At 38.4% G+C, this 21,628-nt stretch overlaps 2 protein-coding genes and 1 pseudogene across 2 annotated transcripts; all 3 read right to left on the bottom strand.

Moving 5' to 3' along the window:
* Window positions 1-630: 630 nt before the first annotated feature.
* Window positions 631-10,328, bottom strand: LOC140865810 (subtilisin-like protease SBT3; annotated as a pseudogene).
* Window positions 10,329-14,267: 3,939 nt separating this feature from the next.
* LOC140875894 (subtilisin-like protease SBT3) lies at window positions 14,268-16,609 on the bottom strand. Its single transcript, XM_073279723.1, has one exon. The coding sequence runs from the start codon at window positions 16,536-16,538 to the stop codon at window positions 14,268-14,270; it is 2,271 nt and encodes a 756-aa protein (XP_073135824.1). The 5' UTR covers window positions 16,539-16,609.
* Window positions 16,610-18,815: 2,206 nt separating this feature from the next.
* Window positions 18,816-21,375, bottom strand: LOC140879203 (subtilisin-like protease SBT3). The gene has a single exon (XM_073282877.1). The coding sequence runs from the start codon at window positions 21,296-21,298 to the stop codon at window positions 19,010-19,012; it is 2,289 nt and encodes a 762-aa protein (XP_073138978.1). The 5' UTR covers window positions 21,299-21,375; the 3' UTR covers window positions 18,816-19,009.
* Window positions 21,376-21,628: the final 253 nt, after the last annotated feature.

Below are 21,628 nucleotides of genomic sequence, written 5' to 3'. Positions count from 1 at the left end.
TCGAGTACTACGACGTTACTTGTAAGTTGAAGTCTCTCACTAGCTAAAAATATGTACTAGTGAATTCTGTTCCTACACACACATGTATGTGCTACATTGTTTTAACGTAGATAACTAAGATTATATATATTTCTTGGCTCAAAATGCATAAAGACAGATATAATTCCTCAATCTTGGGCATATGTCAATTTAGTTAGTTGTACTTGTAGGCTTGCGCTTTGTAAGTTGTCTTAGATAATGGTCTAGATAAGATAGTGTTTGCAACCTTTAAAAATTGTTAAGAAAAAAAATCCATAATCACTTCTTTTAGAGGTTGTAAACACTACCTAAATAAACTCGGGTTTTTTAAGTGTTTTTATTTTTGAAAAAAAAAACAAAAGTATTTTTAACGTTTGGATAAATATTGAAAAATATTTTTATTTAAAATTTTAAATTGAAATAGAAGCAGTAGGAAAAAAAAAAAAAGAAGAAGAAATTTTTTATTAAAATTCATGAACTATTGGCGATAGGTTTCAGACAATCATAGTTACCTTTTTCTAAGGTTCTAAAAAAACGCGAAACTTGACGAAATATTGAGATCTAAGTTTCAAATTTTTAAGAAACAAAAGTCTACATTTTTGTTAACCACTATGATGCAAAAGTAGTTCGTCAGTCATGAATTTATATCCAAATACACAAGCAACCAACACAAGCACGGACTGAAACTCATTATTCTTGTAGTTCAGTAATCTAAAAACCTGACACAGCACAGCGTATATCCCCAAACCGAACACTGGTCGAAAAACCTCGTTGCAGCGTATGCCTAGCAGTCTTGGCAGATGCAAGTTCTAGTGCACTGATCATACAAAGAAACAAGCTCAAACAAAAAAGCAATGAAACCAAGTAAACTGTGAAAAATTTCTTGAAATGGTCTTGAGAAACTACACATCAGTACCTTTCTTTATTTTCATTGGATATGTTGTAACAATGAGTAGCATATGATGCCCTTAGAAATAGACTTCTGGCATGATCAAGCTGAAATGGCTAGAAAACATGTTTAAAATCTTGCGATATCTCTGGGATAGTGATAATCAACAAAATATATGTGGGCAAGTAAAAAAGTGCAAATTTAGAAGGAATAAATTTGAGTATCCTCGTTTTTCAGAGCTAAAAAAACTTTATAAACCATTAACCCCAAGTATGCTTTTGACGCAATTCAAATGTACCTAGTCAGAATCTCATAACTGAAAATTAAATGAGGAATTTGGATAAATATCAATATCTATAAACAACATTAAATCCATTTGATAATTATTCCAACATACACTAAAAGTGATATTTACAAACTTTTCTAAATCTGACGTTAACCTTACTTCTACTAGTTTTTAATTGGTAATTGAATAAAATAGAAACTAACCTATAGAATTCTTAGTCTCAATATTTGGCACTAAAATATGAACGGTATACTTAAATTAGCTAACCATCCATGAAGCAAATCCCGTACAGTGCATAAAAATTAGAACAAAAATTCTGAAATTTTGGAATTGACCATTTAAAATCATTCTTGTCCAGACCCAAAATTAAGAATTTATTTAACTATTAAAACTTGATAATTAAATCAACACAACTACAAATATCACTCAATCATATGATATCCAAACTCCTTGAAAGTTTAACTAGAGGTTCAAAAGACTAGTTTCTGTAGTACATTCAATCTTAAAGAACTAATTATTTCAAACTTGCAACAAAAGACAAATTTCTGTTGAGTCAAAAAATAGTTTTCGAACTTGTAACAAAAATAACCATGAGTCATGACGGAGACACATACTGAATTCAGATAAATAGCACGCTGCTCCACCTGATTTCTCGCATCTGTTCTTATAAAGGCCTGAAAATTAAAAACCAAAGAAGCACTTAAGAGGTAAGTTCTAATAGCAGCAAGAAGACAATGGAGTTAACTAAGTAACTAGTGTGTTGGAAAAGAACAAGATGTTTCCCAAGATAGAGAAGGAGACAGTCATGTTGCTTCTCAGAGGTGGAGGACTGGCTCTTGAGAAATAATAGTAAAAAACAAGAGTTCAAGTAACAATGATATTTTATATTCTCAAAATACATATGGGTGTATCTTCAACCGTTACAATAGCAAATGTTCTAACTGGATAGCCATTTTTCCCCCAAGCTGAACTCCATCAGAATTAATAGATATTCCTCTTTATATAATTCCTTCCAAGACTTCTATCAGAAACCTGTCTGTTTTCTATAGAATTTAAAACTCAACATTGTAGATGATGCAACATGCTTGATGTTCTAAAATCAATTTGGTAGAAGTGTTTTACACTAACAAGCAGCAACACTCTCCAGATAAAAGATATTATAGATGAAAAGAGAAGCTTTTAACATATAAGGATCACAGACAATCAGCTTCTGACCTCAACATAATCACTAACGTCCCACATAAAATAGACACATAAACATAATATTCATGAAATATTGTTTACAAAGTGTAAAGAAATCGAACCTACTTTGTCCAGATATAAGCATCTATTTAAACACACTAGAAAATCCTCAAGGGAGGATCAAAGAGAAGAGCTGTAGCGAGAGCAATATTCCACGGCAAGACTGTCCAGCCTAAAAATAAAATCGTCAACTGGAAGCAGAATAGAAGACTGATATTATGGAGCCATCCTCGGCAGCTATATGCAGAGCAGCTCTCGTTTCGGTATTCAATAGTAGATATTTGAAGGCTGTTGATTGCACATTGAATTGTCTGCTGCTTACCTACATCATGAATAAACAGAAAAGCAGCACCATAAAGGAAATCAGAATACCAACTCAACTATCTGTTGTGGCCCAACGTTACTGGAACATCCATCAACTGCGAAGTGGACAGAGTAGAATCAATTTAAAGAATAAACGATTATGAAAGCAAGTTTCTTCTTAAACTGCAAAGTCACATGATTCTCATTCATGTGTGCATCTCAATGTTTCCTTGCTTGTAGGTTCAAACAACTATGATATATAGTTTTAACAAACTTCTGATCTAAAGGTTCACGCTTCAGAGATCAGAAAGAATCATACCCTCATCACTCCAACAAAACAAGCCCGGACTAATGATTTATCGAGATTTTCGGTAACGAAAAACAAATTCAGTAACAAGGTAAATCTCAACGATGCTACTTACAAAACCAAAATCACGAAACAAGTTATATGTCTAACAGGGCTGGTTCAACTTCGTTTTCAGATTCGAATACAACCTCTAAGTAACTAAAAATGACAGAAATTGGTGAAGAAATGCTACAGAAACATCGCTCAAATAGCAGCTCACCAGACAGTTTCGATCCAGACAAAAACTCGCTCAAAATCTTCGATTCAAGGCTTGAAAGAAATCTTAGAGTGTGAGAACCCAAACCCCCGAAAAAATTTGAATTATCGGCAAAAAAGGGCTACGTTTCGGCGGTCGAGATTCGAGAATGGTGAGGGAAGAAGGAGATGAATTTGGGCTTGTTAGTTTTTCTTTTCTCTTTTCTCTTTATTAATTTTTTTTTTGAAATGGTATATGGGAAATTGCCTTAATTTTATTTTAGTATTATTAACAGCACTCAAAACATGTTCTAAAAAAATATTTCAACAGCATACTTTTAGTGTGCTGCGAAAACAGCGTGCTTTTATTGCACACTATTATTTGTGTAAGCTCTAATAATATTAAGAGCATGCAAGTACAGGGCACGCCGTAAATAATAACATTAATAGCGTGCTTTTAATTTGTGACGTTAATGTTGTGCCGCAAAAACTCATATTTCGTGTAGTGTTTGGAGGGAAGGTCGTAACACCTCGGATGTTCTCGCTGACATCGATCAAGCCGTTGTTGACGGTGTCGACTTAATCTCCATTTCTATGGGCTTCGATGGCGTCTCTCTGTAGCATAGCATCATTTGGTGTCATGGAGAAGGGACGAGGGAATGATTGGGACCTTGCACAATGGAATTCCGTGGGTTTTGACAGTTTCTGCTGGTTCTATGGATCGATCATTTTTTCGACTTTGGGCAATGGATCGATCATTGCCGGATAGAAAACATTCCTTGCACTTGCTCTGGTGTCTGATTTACCTCTCATTTTACAACAAGAATGTTTCTTCTTGCAATTCCACACTAGCTTTGTCCACAATTGGAAACGGTATAGCCATTTGCGAAAACAGATTTTTCCTTGATCAATCCTTTTATCTTTCCCAAACAAATATTGCTGCGATCTTTATCTCAGACGACCCAATACGTTTACTGCTGCGATCTTCATCTCAGACAACTCCAATACGTTTGAAAACACTGAATTCCCATTTCCAGGAGTGGTGATCAGCTCGAAAGATGTCAGCAGTGATAGATTATGCTACAAAAAGGATAAACCGATTTGCCAGCATAATGTTCCAGCAAACACTATTAGGAGAGAATCTTGCTCATGTTGCTTCGGACACTTCAAGGGGTTCATCACCAGCTATCCGGGAGGAACTCGAAAGATGCATCAGCTTTTGTTATGTTGGTGTAAAAGACAATAAACGAAGGGTAATTCAGATCGACGGAGGGACTTGAACACTTGTAGCTTGATCTTGTGACGGTGAAGATTTGGTTCCGGGTTAAATTCATGGAGCAGAGAAGATTCACATAATCCTGTGCTGTGGCATCATAGATTAGGCCAGGATCCAGAGCATTGTTTGGTTTGACATTCCCAGCTCCCATATCCAGCGGAGTCGCAATTCCGTAGTTGGAAAATGGATCTTTAATATGATGGTGTGTGTTGTCAAAATGGTTTGCGGTAGTCACCATGGCTGAACAAACGTCTGCGGGGCTCCAGAAACCTTGGTTTTAGCATGGCTCCAGGAACCTTGATATCATGGCTCCAGGAACCTTGATTTTAGCATCTTGGATCCCAAATGATCCCTCTGTTTTAATCGGTCACATCTCTTTGACGAGCAATTTTGCGGTTATCTACGGGACATCCATGGCTTGCTCTCACGCTTCTAGCATTGCTGCACTTCTAAAGGTGCACACCCGGAATGGAGCCCCGCAGACGTTCGTTCAGCCATGATTACTACCGCAAACCCTTTTGACAACGCACACCATCATATTAAAAATTCATTTTTCAACTACGGAATTGCAACTCTCCGCTGGCTATGAGAGCTGGGAATGTCGAACCAAACAATGCTCTGGATCCTGGCCTAATCTATTATGCCACTGCACGGATTATGTGAATCTTATCTGCTCCATGAATTTAAATCGGAACCAAATCTTCACCGTCACAAGATCAAGCTACAAGTGTTCGAGTCCCTCCGTCGATCTGAATTACCCCTCATTTATTGCCTTTTACACCAACAAAACAACAGCTGATGCATCTTTCGAGTCCCTCCCAGATAGCTGAGTGATGAACCCCTTGAAGTGTACGAAGCAACATGAGCAAGATTCTCTCATAACAGTGTTTGCTGGAACATTATGCTGGCAAATGGGCTTATTATCCCTTTTGTAGCATAATCTATCACTGCTCATGTATATTTCGAGCTGATCACCAGTTGTTTTAAGCGTATTGGGATCGTCTGAGATGAAGATTGCAGCAACAATATTTGTTTGAGAAAAATAAAAGGATTGATCAAGGAAAAATTCGTTTTCGCAAATGGCTGTACCGTTTCCAACGGTGGACAAAGCTAGCGTGGAATTGCAAGAAGAAACATTCTTGTTGTAAAATAAGAGGTAAATCAGACACCAGAACAGGTGCAAGGAACGTTGTCCATCCGGCAATGTAGATCCATTGCCCAAAGTAAAGGTTACAGAAAAGAACCTCAGCGATGGATATTTTGAAAAAAAAAGTTGCAAAATTCCAGATCTTTGATCGATCCATAAAACAAGCAAAAACTGTCAAAACCCAAGGAATTCCATTGTGCAAGGTCCCAATCATTCCCTCGTTTCCTGCAGAAGATGAAAACACAATACCCTTCTCCATGGCACCAAATGATGCCATGGTACGGAGGAATGCTATCGAAGCCCATGGAAATAGAGATTATGTCAGACACCGTCAGCAACGGCTTGATCGATGCCAGCGAGAACATCTGAGGCGTAACGACCTTCCCTCCAAATCACCTTGTACATGGCCACCATAGCACGCCCGAGACACGTATCGAAAGAAAGAGGAATCTTCAACGTAATTTCCAGCCACGGTGGACGAAGTGTTTGTGTCGTGACCTTCGGTGTCTTTTCCGGAACTTATGCTGAGAGTAATGTTAGGATCGGCGGCTTTAACTCCCTTGTTAAAGTATCGAACTTCAATCAGCTTTTTGTTACACATGGAGGAATTGAAATCTTGTCCTTGCTCGCATACTCCCTTCCACCTCGCTGGAACTTCTGGCATGCCATCGTCTTTGAAGCTCAGACTCTCAGGCCATACATCGGTGTCAATAACACCGACGATCACGTCCTTTCCATAATCAGATGCTGGCCATAACCCAGTGAGAGGATTCAAAGATAGGAATTCACTGTAAGCAGAGACGAATCCGGGCACTTCCTTCAAAGCTTCTATTCAGCAAGCGACAACATTGCGCTGAAACGCGGCGTCGTAAGTATAGAGGAGGCTTCGTGGTACCGACCGACACTGGTCCACTGATTTTAATGATTCAATCATGAGCGAATACCAATGGCTGTGGCTGGGAAAAGTTTTTGGCGTGAAAGATTTGTCCATATGGACTATATATGTAATAAATAGAACGCTCTGCTAAAACCAAATTGGCATGGAAAAGAAGCAGCATAAACAAACAGAGGGGAAAAGTGTTTAAGAAACTCCATTCTCTCCATAAAAGTCGATCATCATGACTTATTAAGCCTCATTTTCGAAATCCAAAGTTCAAAAATATCCAACAAATTGAACTGGCAAAAAACACAATTCTAAACCCAATATCGATTTCGAGCTCACCCAAGAACACACCTCAATCAATTTCAGGATGTCGGAATCGCACGGCGGCGGGGTTCGCCAGAGGTCGCACTACAACTTCGCAAAAGTGGCACTACTAGAATGCTTATGCCAAGAGCTTTCCAAATCGGAGCTCAAAATCGAAAACCGACGACCGACGGAAAAGTTATTGGCCGGTGAAATGGACGGCTTTAGAGAGAGGCACTGGGTGGCGGGAACGGATTTCATTTTTCTTTTTGCATCTCTGGGATTTATTTTTTGAAATAAAAAAAGAACCTAAATTTTTTTCATTTTTTTGGTATGTTTGATCTTTATATTTTCGAAGTAAAAAATGAACCTAAAAGAACCCAAACAATATTTTTTGCTTCACTGGAAGTAATATATATATATATATATATGATAGATATAAGCATATTTTTTTTATAAACTTTAAATATAAAAATAAATAAAGTGGGTCAATTTGCGAGAATCGTATTTTTGAAGGACTAATCTTTAATTTTAGAGTCCTAAAGGGCTAATGTGTATTTTTAGACCTTAGGAAGGTTTAAAGGCAATTTTTAAGGCCTTAGAGGGTTAATGTGTAATTTAACTCATGTGCGCAATGGTGAAGATAGAAATGTGTATTTTGATGGTTGCGTAGTTGGATTGCTGGTAAATATGATTTAATATTAAATTTTATTATTATATCTTAATGCTCACTAATATGGATTTTAATTTTAGGCATGGGTGTATGAACGGGTTCCATCACTTGGGAAACCATGTGCATTGCATATGTTTCCAAGGTTTTTTCGTTGGGTTGACTCTAAAATCCCAAATGACTCTCCATTTGGGGGTAAGTGACTATTTGGCTTACAAAAGCTCTCTGCTCTCCTGTTTTGTGTGGAGGTGATCGCTGACTTGAGCGTCGGAGGATTTTCGCCGGGTAACGTGTGGTCGTGAATCAGGTGACAGCCCCAAAGGAGGACGTACGACTTCTTCAGGTGACCAAAGGAGTAGGAGATCAGGAGATCGTTCTCCTCTGCAGGTGACCGAAGAAGCAGGAGACCAGAAGGACGTACGACTTCCTAATTTAGTAGCTGATTAGGGACAATTATTTCGCCCGCATCAGATTTACGCCGTCTGTGGGAAACTCACCTATTCACTGAAGATGCAAATGTGATCACATGCCACCCGTAACAACGAAGTTACTCAGAAGGTTCGACCTCCTGTTCACCCGCCATAGCAGGAGCTCTGTGTCACTCCTGATGCATTAAAGGCCATGATGCAGGAAGCTGCCACGCATGCGTCGACCGGAGCCATATCACATTAACTGGCGGCACAACAGCCAACCAGGGATACAATCAAAGTTTAAATGACGAGATACTTCCCCCTCAAAACCAGGAAAGAAGGCACACAAAGAGAGATAAATTTGAGATGAACAAGGAGCCACCCTCCAAACCTATAAAGGAAACAATGTTAAACGAAGATGAGTCATATAGCCAAGGCCTCACGCACCAAGGGTTTCATGTTGAGGAGAAGGGATAAAGTACTTTGGTAATCCCACCAGTCCGGCACAACCCATTCACTACTGCCATTTAGCTGAGATATTGCCAGCATGAGTAAAGATAACAAATATGCCAAATTACAGTGAAACAGGAGACCCTCATGATCACCTGGACAGTTATTATACGAAGGCTGATCTATATGACGTCAATGAAGTCGCGCAATGCAACGGCTTCCGGACAAAGCTGGCTAATCGCCACCTAAAACCCCATTAAATAAATTCTACTTCGTTTTTTAGCAGACCTAGAGATGAGGATGTCCGACCATAAACAATTCAGCACCTATAGTGCAAGTCTATCAAGACAATTATAAATTTTTGCTTAAGTTAATCATGTTTTGCTAATGCTTTTTATTTTGTTTTAGTTATTTCAGGTTTCATTAATATTTTCGGTGTCGTCTCCATTGTTATGTGATTAATGAAATTTTCAGTCTCCTCTATCAACAAATCTCCACCAAGCATAACAGTATTAACTCACTTTTACGATGTTTCGACTAAAAAGTCATAGACCCGTGAAATCGGTAAAGGTCATCCTATCGTAAGAGGCTAGGCCAAGCCCTGCAGGAAAACTAAAACCGGTGACTCTGTAAGAGGTCACGACAATAAAATTAAGTCTCGGGATACCTCATCACCCAAGACGTGGCGTTAGGACTTCCTATATGACAAATTCTTGAGACCTTGATCAACTCTCAATGTCCCACCGCATTAAGCATCACGAAGTTACTGCTAAGTCAATGAGAAAAACATCAAATCGCAACAACTTGGGTCCCACCAAATCTCAGCAATTCATACAAGTGTTTTCAGGTGAACACACCACTCCGGGAAAACAAATATTTTCCAGGAGAATATGCCACTCAGGGAGAACAAGTTTTTTTGAGTGAACACGTCACTCCAGGAGAACAAGTGTTTCTAGGTGAACACACCAAACACCACTCCAAGAGAACAAGTGTTTCCAGGTGAACTCCAGGTGAACTCAACACTCACAACTCTAGGAGAACAAATCTTTCCAGGTGAACTCACCACTCTAGGATAACAAATCTATCTAAGTGAACACACCACTTTAGGAGGACAAAGGCAATCCAGGTGGACGTATCTCTCTAGGAACAAAAGCCTCTCCGGGTGAAAACATTTTCCTGGAAAGACAAGTCAATTAAGGTGATCCACCAAATCACGAGGTCTAACCGTGGCAATACCTGCGCAAACAAGCATGAGCGACACCCGCTCTCTGCAAGCCCAGCTGCTGCCTCCTTCAAAAATAACCATGAGCGACGTCGTTCTCAATCCCACCATGAACTCGGCCATAACAAGCTAAACACCAGTAGTTGCGCTGAGCCAGCCCCACCATGGGCTCGACCGTTGCAAGTCCGTCAACCCAACTGCTGCGCAACGCCATCACCAATATGAGCGACACCCGCTCAAACACCTTCACTCTAGCAATAGGAGCGACACCCGCTCCATCTCCGCCAAAAACACCGGCAGCATAACAACTACAACGAGCGACGCCCGCTCCCCTTCTCAAAGCCCGAAGCAACAAAATGAGCGACACCCGCTCAACATCTCCTATCTAACACCAGGAACGACGCCAGCTCCATCTCCCCCAACATACCACCGAAAGCGACACCCGCTTTCCATTGTGCGACACCCGCTCATAATCAACACTCCACTGCCACGCCTCCGCCAAAATACCACCAAGGAGCTACACCCGCACACCACCGCACCTCCACCGAACAACCAACGCCCCTGCCATCATCATTCCGACAACCACCTCCAGCCGCAATCCCCTCCAAGCACCACCTACACTACCTTGCAGCACGCCGCTGCTCGTCTCCACCACGCCAAGCAAGGCCCCCGGCCACCATCGTACCATCCATCGTCCGCTCTTCACAGCGGCAGCTCCTCCGAATCTCCCCTAGCTCCTCGCGGCCGCAGCACCAGCACCATCACGACTCCCCTTCGTGACATCACAACATCACCATCACAATCGCCGAGCTCAAGAGCCCGCCGCTGCCACCTCCCGTATCGCAGCCTCTCCTCCATAAGCATCGCTCGGCCATCACAAGCTCACCACCCCATCTCCACCGCGTCGCCCTCCCTTCGCGATCAGCTCCTAACCCAACAACGCCAACAACACATAGCTATAAAAACCTCAGCTAGCAACAACAGCTCGCACTCTCCTCCGGCCAGCCGTCCAGCGAAGCCACCAACTACAGATCAGTCCCGCAAGCTCGTTTCATCACAATGCTTTTCCGTCGCCACAACCGCAAAGACTACACCATCTCTGTGCAATGACCCCCAAGTCTGTAAACTTCGCGCAGAAGCCCCCGTCCGAACTCAATCGGCGACTCTTTCTCACCTTCACCTCCAATCAGCCCTGATCTCACCTTGGCAAAAAGCTAAGGAAGAAAAATTCCCACAGAAAAAGAACGGGACAAAGGAAGCGTACAAAAAAGAAAATAGGGAAGAGAAATGCATAATATAATTGCGGATAAAGAAGTAAGGAATAAATAAATGAAAGAAAAAGGTGAAGAGTAAGATCATACCTGCTGCCATTTCTTAAAAATCGTGTAAGGTGAAAAAAGCCTGGAAAGGAGCATTGAGGAGCCCCATTTATATATATAAAAAAACAACAAAAACAAACCCTAATCGAGTTTGTGGCCCAAATTCAGCCCATTAAGTCTTACATGTGAATAACACGAATGATATGTGTTGATAAAATAAAAAAATATAATTCTTGGGTAATTGATTACGTTACTTTCGATAATCTCAAATAAAATTTTAGCTACTCGAAAGTAGAGAGCTTATGATAGATATAAGCATATTTTTTTATATACTTTAAATATAAAAATAAATAAAGTGGGTCAATTTGCGAGAATCGTATTTTTGAAGGACTAATTTTTAATTTTAGAGTCCTAAAGGGCTAATGTGTATTTTTAGACCTTAGGAAGGTTTAAAGGCAATTTTTAAGGCCTTAGAGGGTTAATGTGTAATTTAATTCAAATTGGTCTATAAATACCACTCAAGACTCTCCATTTGGGGGTAAGCGACTCTTTGGCTTACAAAAGCTCTCTGCTATCCTGTTTTGTGTGGAGCTGATCGCTGACTTGAGCGTCGGAGGGTTTTCGTCGGGTGACCACCCGACGCCTCTAATGTGTGTTCGTGAATCAGGTGACAGCCCAAAAGGAGGACGTACGACTTCTTCAGGTGACCAAAAGAGTAGGAGATCAGGAGATCGCATTATTAATTTCCTTATCTTAGACCACCAGACGTGTTTTTTAAAATTTTTCTATTTTATGTTTTTCATGGAAAAAAGTTTGTCGCACTCTCAATGTGGGCTAGGTAGCTAGGGGAACATTGCTAGGGTGGGTGCATATCAATTTAATGCGGTTAAATTTAATCCAATTCAATCATAAATAATTGAACGGTTAGATTTAATTCATTTTGTTAACTCGAATAATTGTTTAATAGATAATTTAGGTTATGTTTGGATGTAAATATTTCATATTCATATATTTCAATTATATTTTATGATTAACAATGAAATAATAGATCAAATTATAAATACATACATCACTTATTTATAGATTAGTTATATAAAATAGAACGAATTTCAAATGATACCATAATTGTGTAAATTTGGAATCCATCTTAATTAACATGAAATATTATATAAAATTAGCATAGCCGCACACGCTTTGCGTATGTACGAAATAATACAATATACTTACTATATATGTTATATATAAATATTATGTTATTTTCAATAAGTTTTAAAATTATGTTTTTTCATTTCTAAAATAATATAAAACAAATTTTAAAGTTACTTATCATTCTATCCTATCTATAATGGTTAGTTGAGAAAAAATATGTAAATATATAAAAATCTATTTTACTTATTTATTTAGTGTAAAATTAAAGGTAATTTTGGAAAAAAAGATGGTGTTCTTCCTCTAAGCTGCTCAACTTTTATATATAGCATAGATAAAATGAGTAGATTTAATGTTTATGATATTACTTATCTAAACAACAAATATATATATAAATATATTTGAAATTATGTTTAAAATTCTTTCATCCAAACACAACCTTAGAGAATTGCGTCGTGAATTGGATGTGAATTTGATACTTAGATTATAACTTGACTTGGTATCATTGTGCGTCTTAGTCATCTTTAAAATTTTGAATTTTCCTCTAATCGATATCTTGTCATTAGTTTAATTTGTGCTTTTGTTAATTTAATTTTAATTCAACTACTACCTAGATATGGATCTACATGGAAACTATACTTGTTTTTGCATCTACTTACTCTTATTTGACCTAATCCGTTAGTTAGCTATGTTTATTCCCTGCTGAAAATATGGCTCAATTTTTTCAAAAAAAAGAAAAAGAAAATATGGCTCAGATGCTAAATTTCTTTTTCATGAGTATGACAAAGAGAAAAGTGTGAAACAATTATATATTCTAGTAAGAAAGAATAAAATTTATCTATATGTGACATTCAAGTATTGTAAATTTCACTTCCAAAAAGTTTTTTAAAAAACACACAAAACAAAATATAGAGAGAAAATTGGAACAATAATCTGAAAATTGTATTTCATGCTTCCATGTTCACCGATTTACAAATTCATCTGAGTATAGCAATAGCCAATTTGCAATCCATATCTTGCCATTCTGTTCTGCATAAGGCATATTAGGGAAAATTGCTTTTTGTTCTTGTATATTTGTCACTTTGCGATTTTGGTCGTCTATATATATTTTTAGATTTCAGTTTTAGTTTACTATCTTTATTTTTTGACAATTTTAGTCTTTTTTTCGATGTGACGCTGATGTGACACCAATGCAGTGTTGATGTGGACATAAGTATTTCGAAGAAAAAAAACTAAAATTGCCAAAAATCGGAACATGCAAGACTAAAACTAAAATGTGAAAACATAAAAGACCGAGATCGTAAAGTGACAAATATACATGACCAAAATTACAGTTTTCCAGACATATTCGGATAAAATCCAACATCGTTATTGGATCTTAGCAAATTATAAGCTTGATGGGCCGATTGTTATAATTAAGATTCAGTGGGCTGGACTCAATGGGGACCTTCCAACCAAATCTTCATTTTACTTGACTTGGCCCAGCAGCCCACTCGAAGCTTGGATCTGAAACGAGCAAATGTCAAAGGCTTAGTAAAGATGTCTGCAGTTTGTTCAAACTTCAAACGACGGGTCATATCTAACATTCAAAAATGAAGATCTAATTCGTGAGTGTTCACCATATTCGAGGTCAAATTCTAATATAAATTTTGCAATGCAAAACGACGTCGCCAGAAGTAAGCAAAACATATCGCCGAATATTTGGCGACGTGTTACTGCGTCATAAATGGTTCGTAGGCAAATGTCAATTTGACTTTTGGCGATGTTGCCAAAGACAGATATTTCGTTGAATTCTTACCCACATGTCGCCAAAGTCTTATTGAGTTAAGAAATGTATTTTTCAGTGTGATTTTTTTTCCAGTAACAAATTAATATATTAGAATTATTTAACTATTAAATACTACTCACTTTTAATTTTGATTTTTTTACTTTCGTTTTCAAACACTACTGACTTTTGATATTTTTTTTTCTATTTTTCATTATTTATAAATTTAATTATTTTTACAAATTCATATTTTTTTGCAAACAGGCCATGTGTGTTATCCAGATGCATAAATTGTTGCATAATAACAACGTGAGATATTCAAGAGATCATTCAAAGTCAAACAAAACATGTTAATTTATTTAATTTCTAAGACAAACTTTATTGCTAAAAATAGCAATCACCAAACAGGAATCATAGGAGACACAACAAGTGGACTCCTCACAGCATGTTTGCCATTGTCTTCCACCCAAGTTATTGAACCAAATGTGATTTCTCCCGCGATGCTTTTTGCATATTGTATAGTCAGTGAATAACTTTGCTTCTCATATTTACTGCTGAATTCCAATATGTTGGGTTCCACAGTAACTATAGAACCTTTGGGTGGTGTCACTTGAACTTTGTATGTCGTGCTGTTGTATCCAACATTTGTGATGGTCCTTGTGAATTTCTGAACCAGCACACCGGTTGTTTTGTTGGTGTAAAAGGCGATAAACGATGGGTAATTCAGATCAGGGGAGGGACTCGAACAATCGTAGTTTGATCTAATGATGGTGAAGATTTGACTCTGAGTGAAATTCATGGAGCAGAGAAGATTTATGTAATCTTGTGGAGTAGCGTCATATATTAGGCCGGGATCGAGCGCCTGATTTGGTTCGACTTGGCCTGCTCCCATAGCTAGAGGAGTTGCGATTCCGTAGTTAAAAAATGAATCTTTGATATAATCGTGTGTATTGTCAAAAGGGTTAGCGGTTGTCATCATGGCTGAACGAATGGCTGCAGGGCTCCATTTCGGGTGTGCACCTTTTAGGAGCGCAGCGATGCCAGAAACATGAGGACAAGCCATTGATGTGCCAGAAATAGCTATGAAATTGCTAGTCAATGCGATGTTACCGATAAAAGCAGTGGGATCATTCGGGATCCAAGATGCTAAAATTAACGTTCCTGGAGCCAAAATATCAGGTTTCAATATGCCTGGATAGCTCGGTGATGGACCCCTTGAAGTGTACGAAGCAACAACAGGAGCAGGTTTCTCTCCAAATAATGTTTGCTGGAATGTTATGCTAGCAAATGACGTTGTACCTTTTGTAGCATAATCTATAACTGCTAATGCATCCTTTGAGCTTATCACTACTCCTGGAAATGTGAAGTCGGTGGATTCAAATGTGATGGAGTCGTCCGAGATAAAGATCGCAGCAGCGATATTTGTTTGAGAAAGATAGAACGATTGATCAAGGAAACTTCCATTTTCGCATATGACTATACCATTTCCAACTTTTGACAATGCTTGGGTGGAATTGCAAAAAGAAAATGTCTTGTTGTAAATGAGAGGTAATTCGGACACCAGAGCATGTGCAGGGAACGTTGTCCATCCGGCAATGATTGATCCATTCCCTAGAGTCAAAGTTCCCGAAAAGAAACGATCTGTTGAACCTGCTGAGACCGTCAATACCCAAGGAATCCCATTGTGTAAAGTCCCAATGAGTGCCTCGTTTCCGGCTGAAGATGAGAAAACGACACCCTTCTCCATGGCACCAAAAGATGATATTGCAATTGGATCTTGGTATAGAGGGACACCATCAAAACCCATGGAAATGGAAATTACATCAACACCATCAGCAACTGCTTGATCTATACCAGCAAGAACATCAGAAGCGTAACGCCCTTCCCTCCAAATGACCTTATACATAGCTACCCTAGCACGAGGTGCAACTCCCCTTGCAGTCCCCGAGGCATATCCAAAAAAAGAGGAATCATCAACATAATTTCCTGCAACAGTGGATGAGGTGTGTGTGCCATGACCTGCGGTGTCTCTTCCAGAATTCATACTCAAGGTAATATTAGGATTTGCGGCTTTAACTCCCTTATTGAAGTATCGGACTCCAACTAGCTTTTTGTTACACAAGGAGGAATCGAAATCTTGTCCTTCCTCGCATATTCCCTTCCACCTTGCTGGAATTTCAGTCATCCCATCATCTTTGAAGCTTAAACTCTCAGGCCATACACCCGTGTCAATAACACCGACAATCACGTCTTTGCCATAATCAGATGCTGGCCATAAACCAGTGAAAGGATTCAAAGACAGGAATTCAAATGAATGAGTGGTGTCGAGTGTGACATTTCTATCACTATAAGCAGAGACAAATCCTGGCACTTTTTTCAAAGCTTCTAATTCATCATGTGACAATGTCGCACTGAATCCGTGCAATGCAGTGTCGTAAGTATAAACGAGGCTTCGTGGTACCCGATATTGGTCCAATGATTCAGTACTCACTGAGTTTAACGAATCAACCATAAAGGAATACCAATGGTTGTGGCTCGGAAAAGACTTTGGCATGAAAGATTTGTCCATATGGACAATGTAACTCGACCGCTCTGCTAAAACCAAATCGGCACGAAAAAGAAGTAGCGTGAACAAGAACAGAGGGGAAAGCTGTTTAAGAAACTCCATTTTTCCGAAATATATGGTTTTTAGATGTTTAAGGATGCAATCCCAGTATTTATATATACACACGCTTGGGTTCTTTCATTTGCAACAGGTCACATTAAAAGTTTCACTCTGTTCCGGCCAAGCTTAGTATTTAAACAAATGTAACCATTCATTTGTGTTGTCTTGGTTCGGCTTGGCATAATAGAATACTCTGTGATGAGGAAAACTATGTCAATTCAAGGTTAAAATAGCAGGCCTGTCAATATAATTTATGGGGAGTTCCTGTCTTTTCATAGCACAAGTTTTCTGAAAAAATATATTCCTATTCTACACTCATGCACCAGTTGCTTCGTTTGATGGTATAATAAAATATATAATGTGGAGATAATAATATAAGAGAGGATTGAGAAAATAATCTCGTTCAAATATATAATTTTTTTTCAAAAACATGATCTCTCCAAGTGTATTTGAAATACACCAAATGTGAACAAATTTGTTGTTATACCCCATATATAACAAATTAAAAACATGGATTACATAACTAGAATCGAGATGAAATAAGGATGAATCATTTCCACCAAACGTGAACAACATAAAATTAATATTTGATTTCAAAATAATTTAAATTTAACTTACTTGTATCGTTTTTATAATAAGAATATAACCTTTTCGTAAATTTGTTGTTATATTCTATAATTTTATTCAATATTAGGGGTGAAATCGGGTAGGGAATCGTCCCGTAACCCCTCTACTTAATTCTCGTCCCGATAAGAATCGAGAAACTATTTTTTCTCTCGATCTCGTACCCGATACTTGTGGAGACCCCAATGTTTGGAATCCCGTCGTGTAGGGAGATAATATCCCGATAATTTTTTCATGTTCAAAATTTTCTCCAAAATTTTTTTTATTGTCTTTTTAAAAATATTATTTAGAATTTTATTTGTCTAAATAAAAAGAAATTTTCAATTACAAACATATAATATTGAAAGATTAAGAATAATAGTTCAATATTTTTTTAGAAAACTTAAAAAAAAATTAATATTTTTAATATATTTTTTTTAAAAAAAAAAACTATTTAGAAACTTATAACAACCATACTTTCAACTATAAACATTTTAGTCATATCAAGATCATTATATATGTTTATTATTAAATTTGATAATTATAAAACTCAAAATATTGTATGCAAGAATTAAAATCAAGTAATTTTTTCACGAAATGTATTCATGTAAAGCCCAATTTAATAGCAAAATTTGTGATTAAAATATGAAAATCTTGTATTTTCACATTTTTTTTTTGAATAAGAACATCAATTATGTACCAGATAATTATTATTGATAAAATGTTTCGATACAAATTACATTCAAAATATGGGTTAACTATTAAATTTTATTAAATAGATGAAGGACAATTACCATATGTTATTCTATATTTGTTATAATTAAATAATTATAAATATGAATTAATCAAATTATTAATAATTTTTTAAAAAAAAATATAGAAAACATAAAATGTTATTTCGGGATATTCAATTATTTCAACAATCCATAATTATGTGAAATTAGCCAACAATTAATTTTTGTATCAGATGAAGCCCGATAGATATATAACTTAAGATGTTAATAAAATTTATTTAAAAAAAATTTCGGGTCGAGTCGGAAATCCCTAGGATTTACTCTCGATCCCTCTCCCGATATTAATTGGGACGAGAAAAATCCCGACAATTCGAATGGGAAAAACGTCAGGCCGATATTTTTTCGAAACGAATATAAGATGAAATTCGAGAAGTGTCGAGATTTTGATAAATTGTTACAACCTAATCAATATAATATTTGAGAATTTGCATCTCTAGTACATGCCGCCCGCAGGGCACTACCCTGCGGGTGACATGTAAACCCATGATTGGTCAAAAATAGTGGATCCCACGTGAAGCCCATTGATTTTAATCAATCATGAGCCGTCACGTCACCCGCAAAACACTACCCTACGAGTAGCGTCGACTCAACCTTCCTAAAGACCTAGCTAACTTGTGTAAACTTAACGTCTCTCTCTTTGTCTCTTAAAAACTTGCTATTTTTGCTACTTCCATAGATTTATGCCACTTGTTGGCATCGGCTCAGATTCGAGCCTCCCCACCTCCAATTTGAAACTCAAAAAACAAAAACTTATAATTAATTTAGGGAAAATAGTCATTAGTCAATTTAGTTCTTTAAATTGTCAATTTTTTTTTAATCCTCTAACGTTATAATAACGTAAATTGTTGATTTTTACTTTTATTTTGTCGGAGTGCTGGCATGGTTGTACACTGCATCAAGTTTTTTTTTTATATCAGGTTTAGAAAATTCTGGAACACATTGATATTTAATATGGTTCATGTGAAACCAATACAACAACATTCGTGAAGCAGCGGTAGCATACATTATTCAACTTCAATAGTCGAAACACCACATTCATTTGGGACTATTAACTTGATATTTCACCATTCCCAGAAACTAGTCATTATTCACCCCTGGAGACACCACAATGGGACTTCTCACCTTATGTTTGCCATTCACTTCAACCCAAGTGATTGAACCGTAGGTGACCGTGGAATCACCGCTACTCCGGTATCGAATCGTCACAGAATAGCTCTGCTTCTCGTTTTTCTTTCGAAACACAAGACTCTCCGGCGAAACCGTGATCGTTGAACCCTGTGGTATTTCCAACTTATATCTATATGTGGCTGCACCCGTCCCGACATTTGTCACAGTTCTCTTGAATTTCCGGGTTAATCTGGTTGTTTTACTTTGAACCTGGTATATAGCGATAAAGGACGGGTAATTCAGATCGGACGATGGATTCGAGCAGTTGTAGCTTGATCTTATGATGGTTTTAGTTTGCTCTGGAGTGAAATTCATAGAGCAGACAAGATTGGCATAGTCTTGCGGGGTGGCATCGTAAACAAGGCCTGGATCAAGTGCGCGGTTTGGATCAACTTGCCCTGCTCCTATGCCTAGAGGCGTTGCGACTCGATAATCAAAGCCCATGTCCTTAATTGGTTCCCCAGTATTGTCGAACGGATTTGCGGTGGTCATCATCGCGGATTGAACCGCGGCAGGGGTCCAGTCGGGGTGTGCAGCAATTAGAAGTGCAGCTATTCCGGAGATGTGAGGACATGCCATTGAAGTTCCGGACATGAGAGTGTAGTCTGTGGACAAGAATTCGTTTCTCCCAACTTGTGGCCCGATAACTAAGGGATTATTTGCTGCTAATATCAACACTCCAGGTGCCATTATGTCAGGTTTCAAGATTCCGGGATAACTTCGTGCAGGGCCTCTAGACGAAGAAGCCGATAGTGCTGGAGCAGCTCTTGGCTTTGTCCCAATAATTGTCTGTTGGAAATCAATGGTTGCTCTTGCGGCATCGTTGTTTTTTGCGTATTTGATCACATCCCGTGCTTCTTTTGGGGTGATGACAACTCCAGGGTGAGGAAAAGAAATGGATCTAAGTATGCTGGTATCTTCAGATATGATCACTGCTGCTCGAACATTGGACTCGGTTAAATAATTCATCAGGAAAAAGAAATCCGTGGTTTCATCCGTTTGATTGCACACAATTATGCTATTGTCAGGAGCTCCGGCAAGCAATTCGGCAGAGTTGCAGGCGGATAAAGTCGAATTGTAAACGAGAGGCAAGTTTCTAACCACAGCTCGCAGAGGAAACATGGTCCATCCCGTGATCCTTTTCCCATTTCCAAGAGTTAATGTTCCGGCAAACCACCGATCCACAGTCCCTGAAGCCACCACCACAGCCCATGGAATACCTTCTAGCAAAGTTGCTGCACTAGGGCCTCGGTTTCCCGCTGAGACAGACACGAGAATCCCCTTCTCTCGAGCACCAAAGCCCGCTATGGCTATCGGGTTCTCATACAAATCAGTGTTTCGATAACTCAAAGAAATCGACAGCACATCGACCCCGTCACCCACAGCCTGATCAATCCCAGCAAGCGCATCGGATTCGAGACTGCCCTCATTCCAAAGGACCTTATACACCGCCAGCCTAGCTCTTGGAGCAACCCCTCTTGCAGTCCCTGGTGCGTAACCGAAGAATGAGACCCCATCCACATAATTACCGGCCGCAGTGGAGCCGACATGCGTGCCGTGACCCTCGTCGTCTCTTGCAGAATTCATCGTTATATTAACTCCCGGATTCCTAGCTCGAACCCCTGCATTAAAATATTGTGCTCCTATGAGTTTCTTGTTGCACAACGACGAATTGAACTCCTCCCCTTCTTGACATTTTCCCTTCCATCTTGCTGGAATCTCAGTCATCCCATCATCTTTAAAACTCGGGCTTTCCGGCCAAACGCCACCGTCAACGACACCAATGATAACATCCTTCCCATACTCAGAAGCCGGCCACAGCCCGGAAACAGTGTTGAGAGACAGGAACTTATAGGTATGCGTGGTGTCTGGTGTGACAATGCCATCTTCATAAGCTGAAAGGAATCCAGGTGACTTCTTCATAGCTTCCAATTCGTCTTTCGACACCACTGCACTGAATCCATGGAAGGCATGGTCGTATGTATACACGTGCTTCGGCCCGAGTCCGTTCTGGCTCGCCGATTTAACGGATTCGAGTATGGAAGAGTACCAATAATGGTGACTTGAAAATGCCTTAGGCATGGAGGATTTGTCCATATGTACAATGTAAGTGGATCTTTGCGCCGAAGATTGATGAACATGATGAAACAATACAAACCAAGAAAACAAAATCAGAGGAACTGATCGAAGCAAGTTCATTTTTATTTTATTTTTTTGTCTAAAATTGTTACAGAAAAGCCGTTGATTTGTTGCATGTGTTAAAAGTAGAGGCGGCTAAGAATTATTTTCCCCACTTTTTGAACAATTATTATATCTTATCCGATCTGCTGACTCATTTCTCCGCTATTCAATTCATTATATTCAATCATATGTTAAGGCCCACCATTCCATAATTGCACCCAGAGGTGTTATGGAATCGAGCCCTAGCTCATGTGTTATTATTCGAGCTCGAGCTTTTATATTATATATATATATATATATATATATATATTAAAAATATATTAATAAATAAAATAAAATATTATAAAT

Source organism: Henckelia pumila, chromosome 1 (genome assembly GCF_033568475.1).
Source record: "Henckelia pumila isolate YLH828 chromosome 1, ASM3356847v2, whole genome shotgun sequence".
NCBI classification, from domain to species: Eukaryota; Viridiplantae; Streptophyta; class Magnoliopsida; order Lamiales; family Gesneriaceae; genus Henckelia; species Henckelia pumila.
This window is presented reverse-complemented; position numbering and strand designations above follow the sequence as displayed.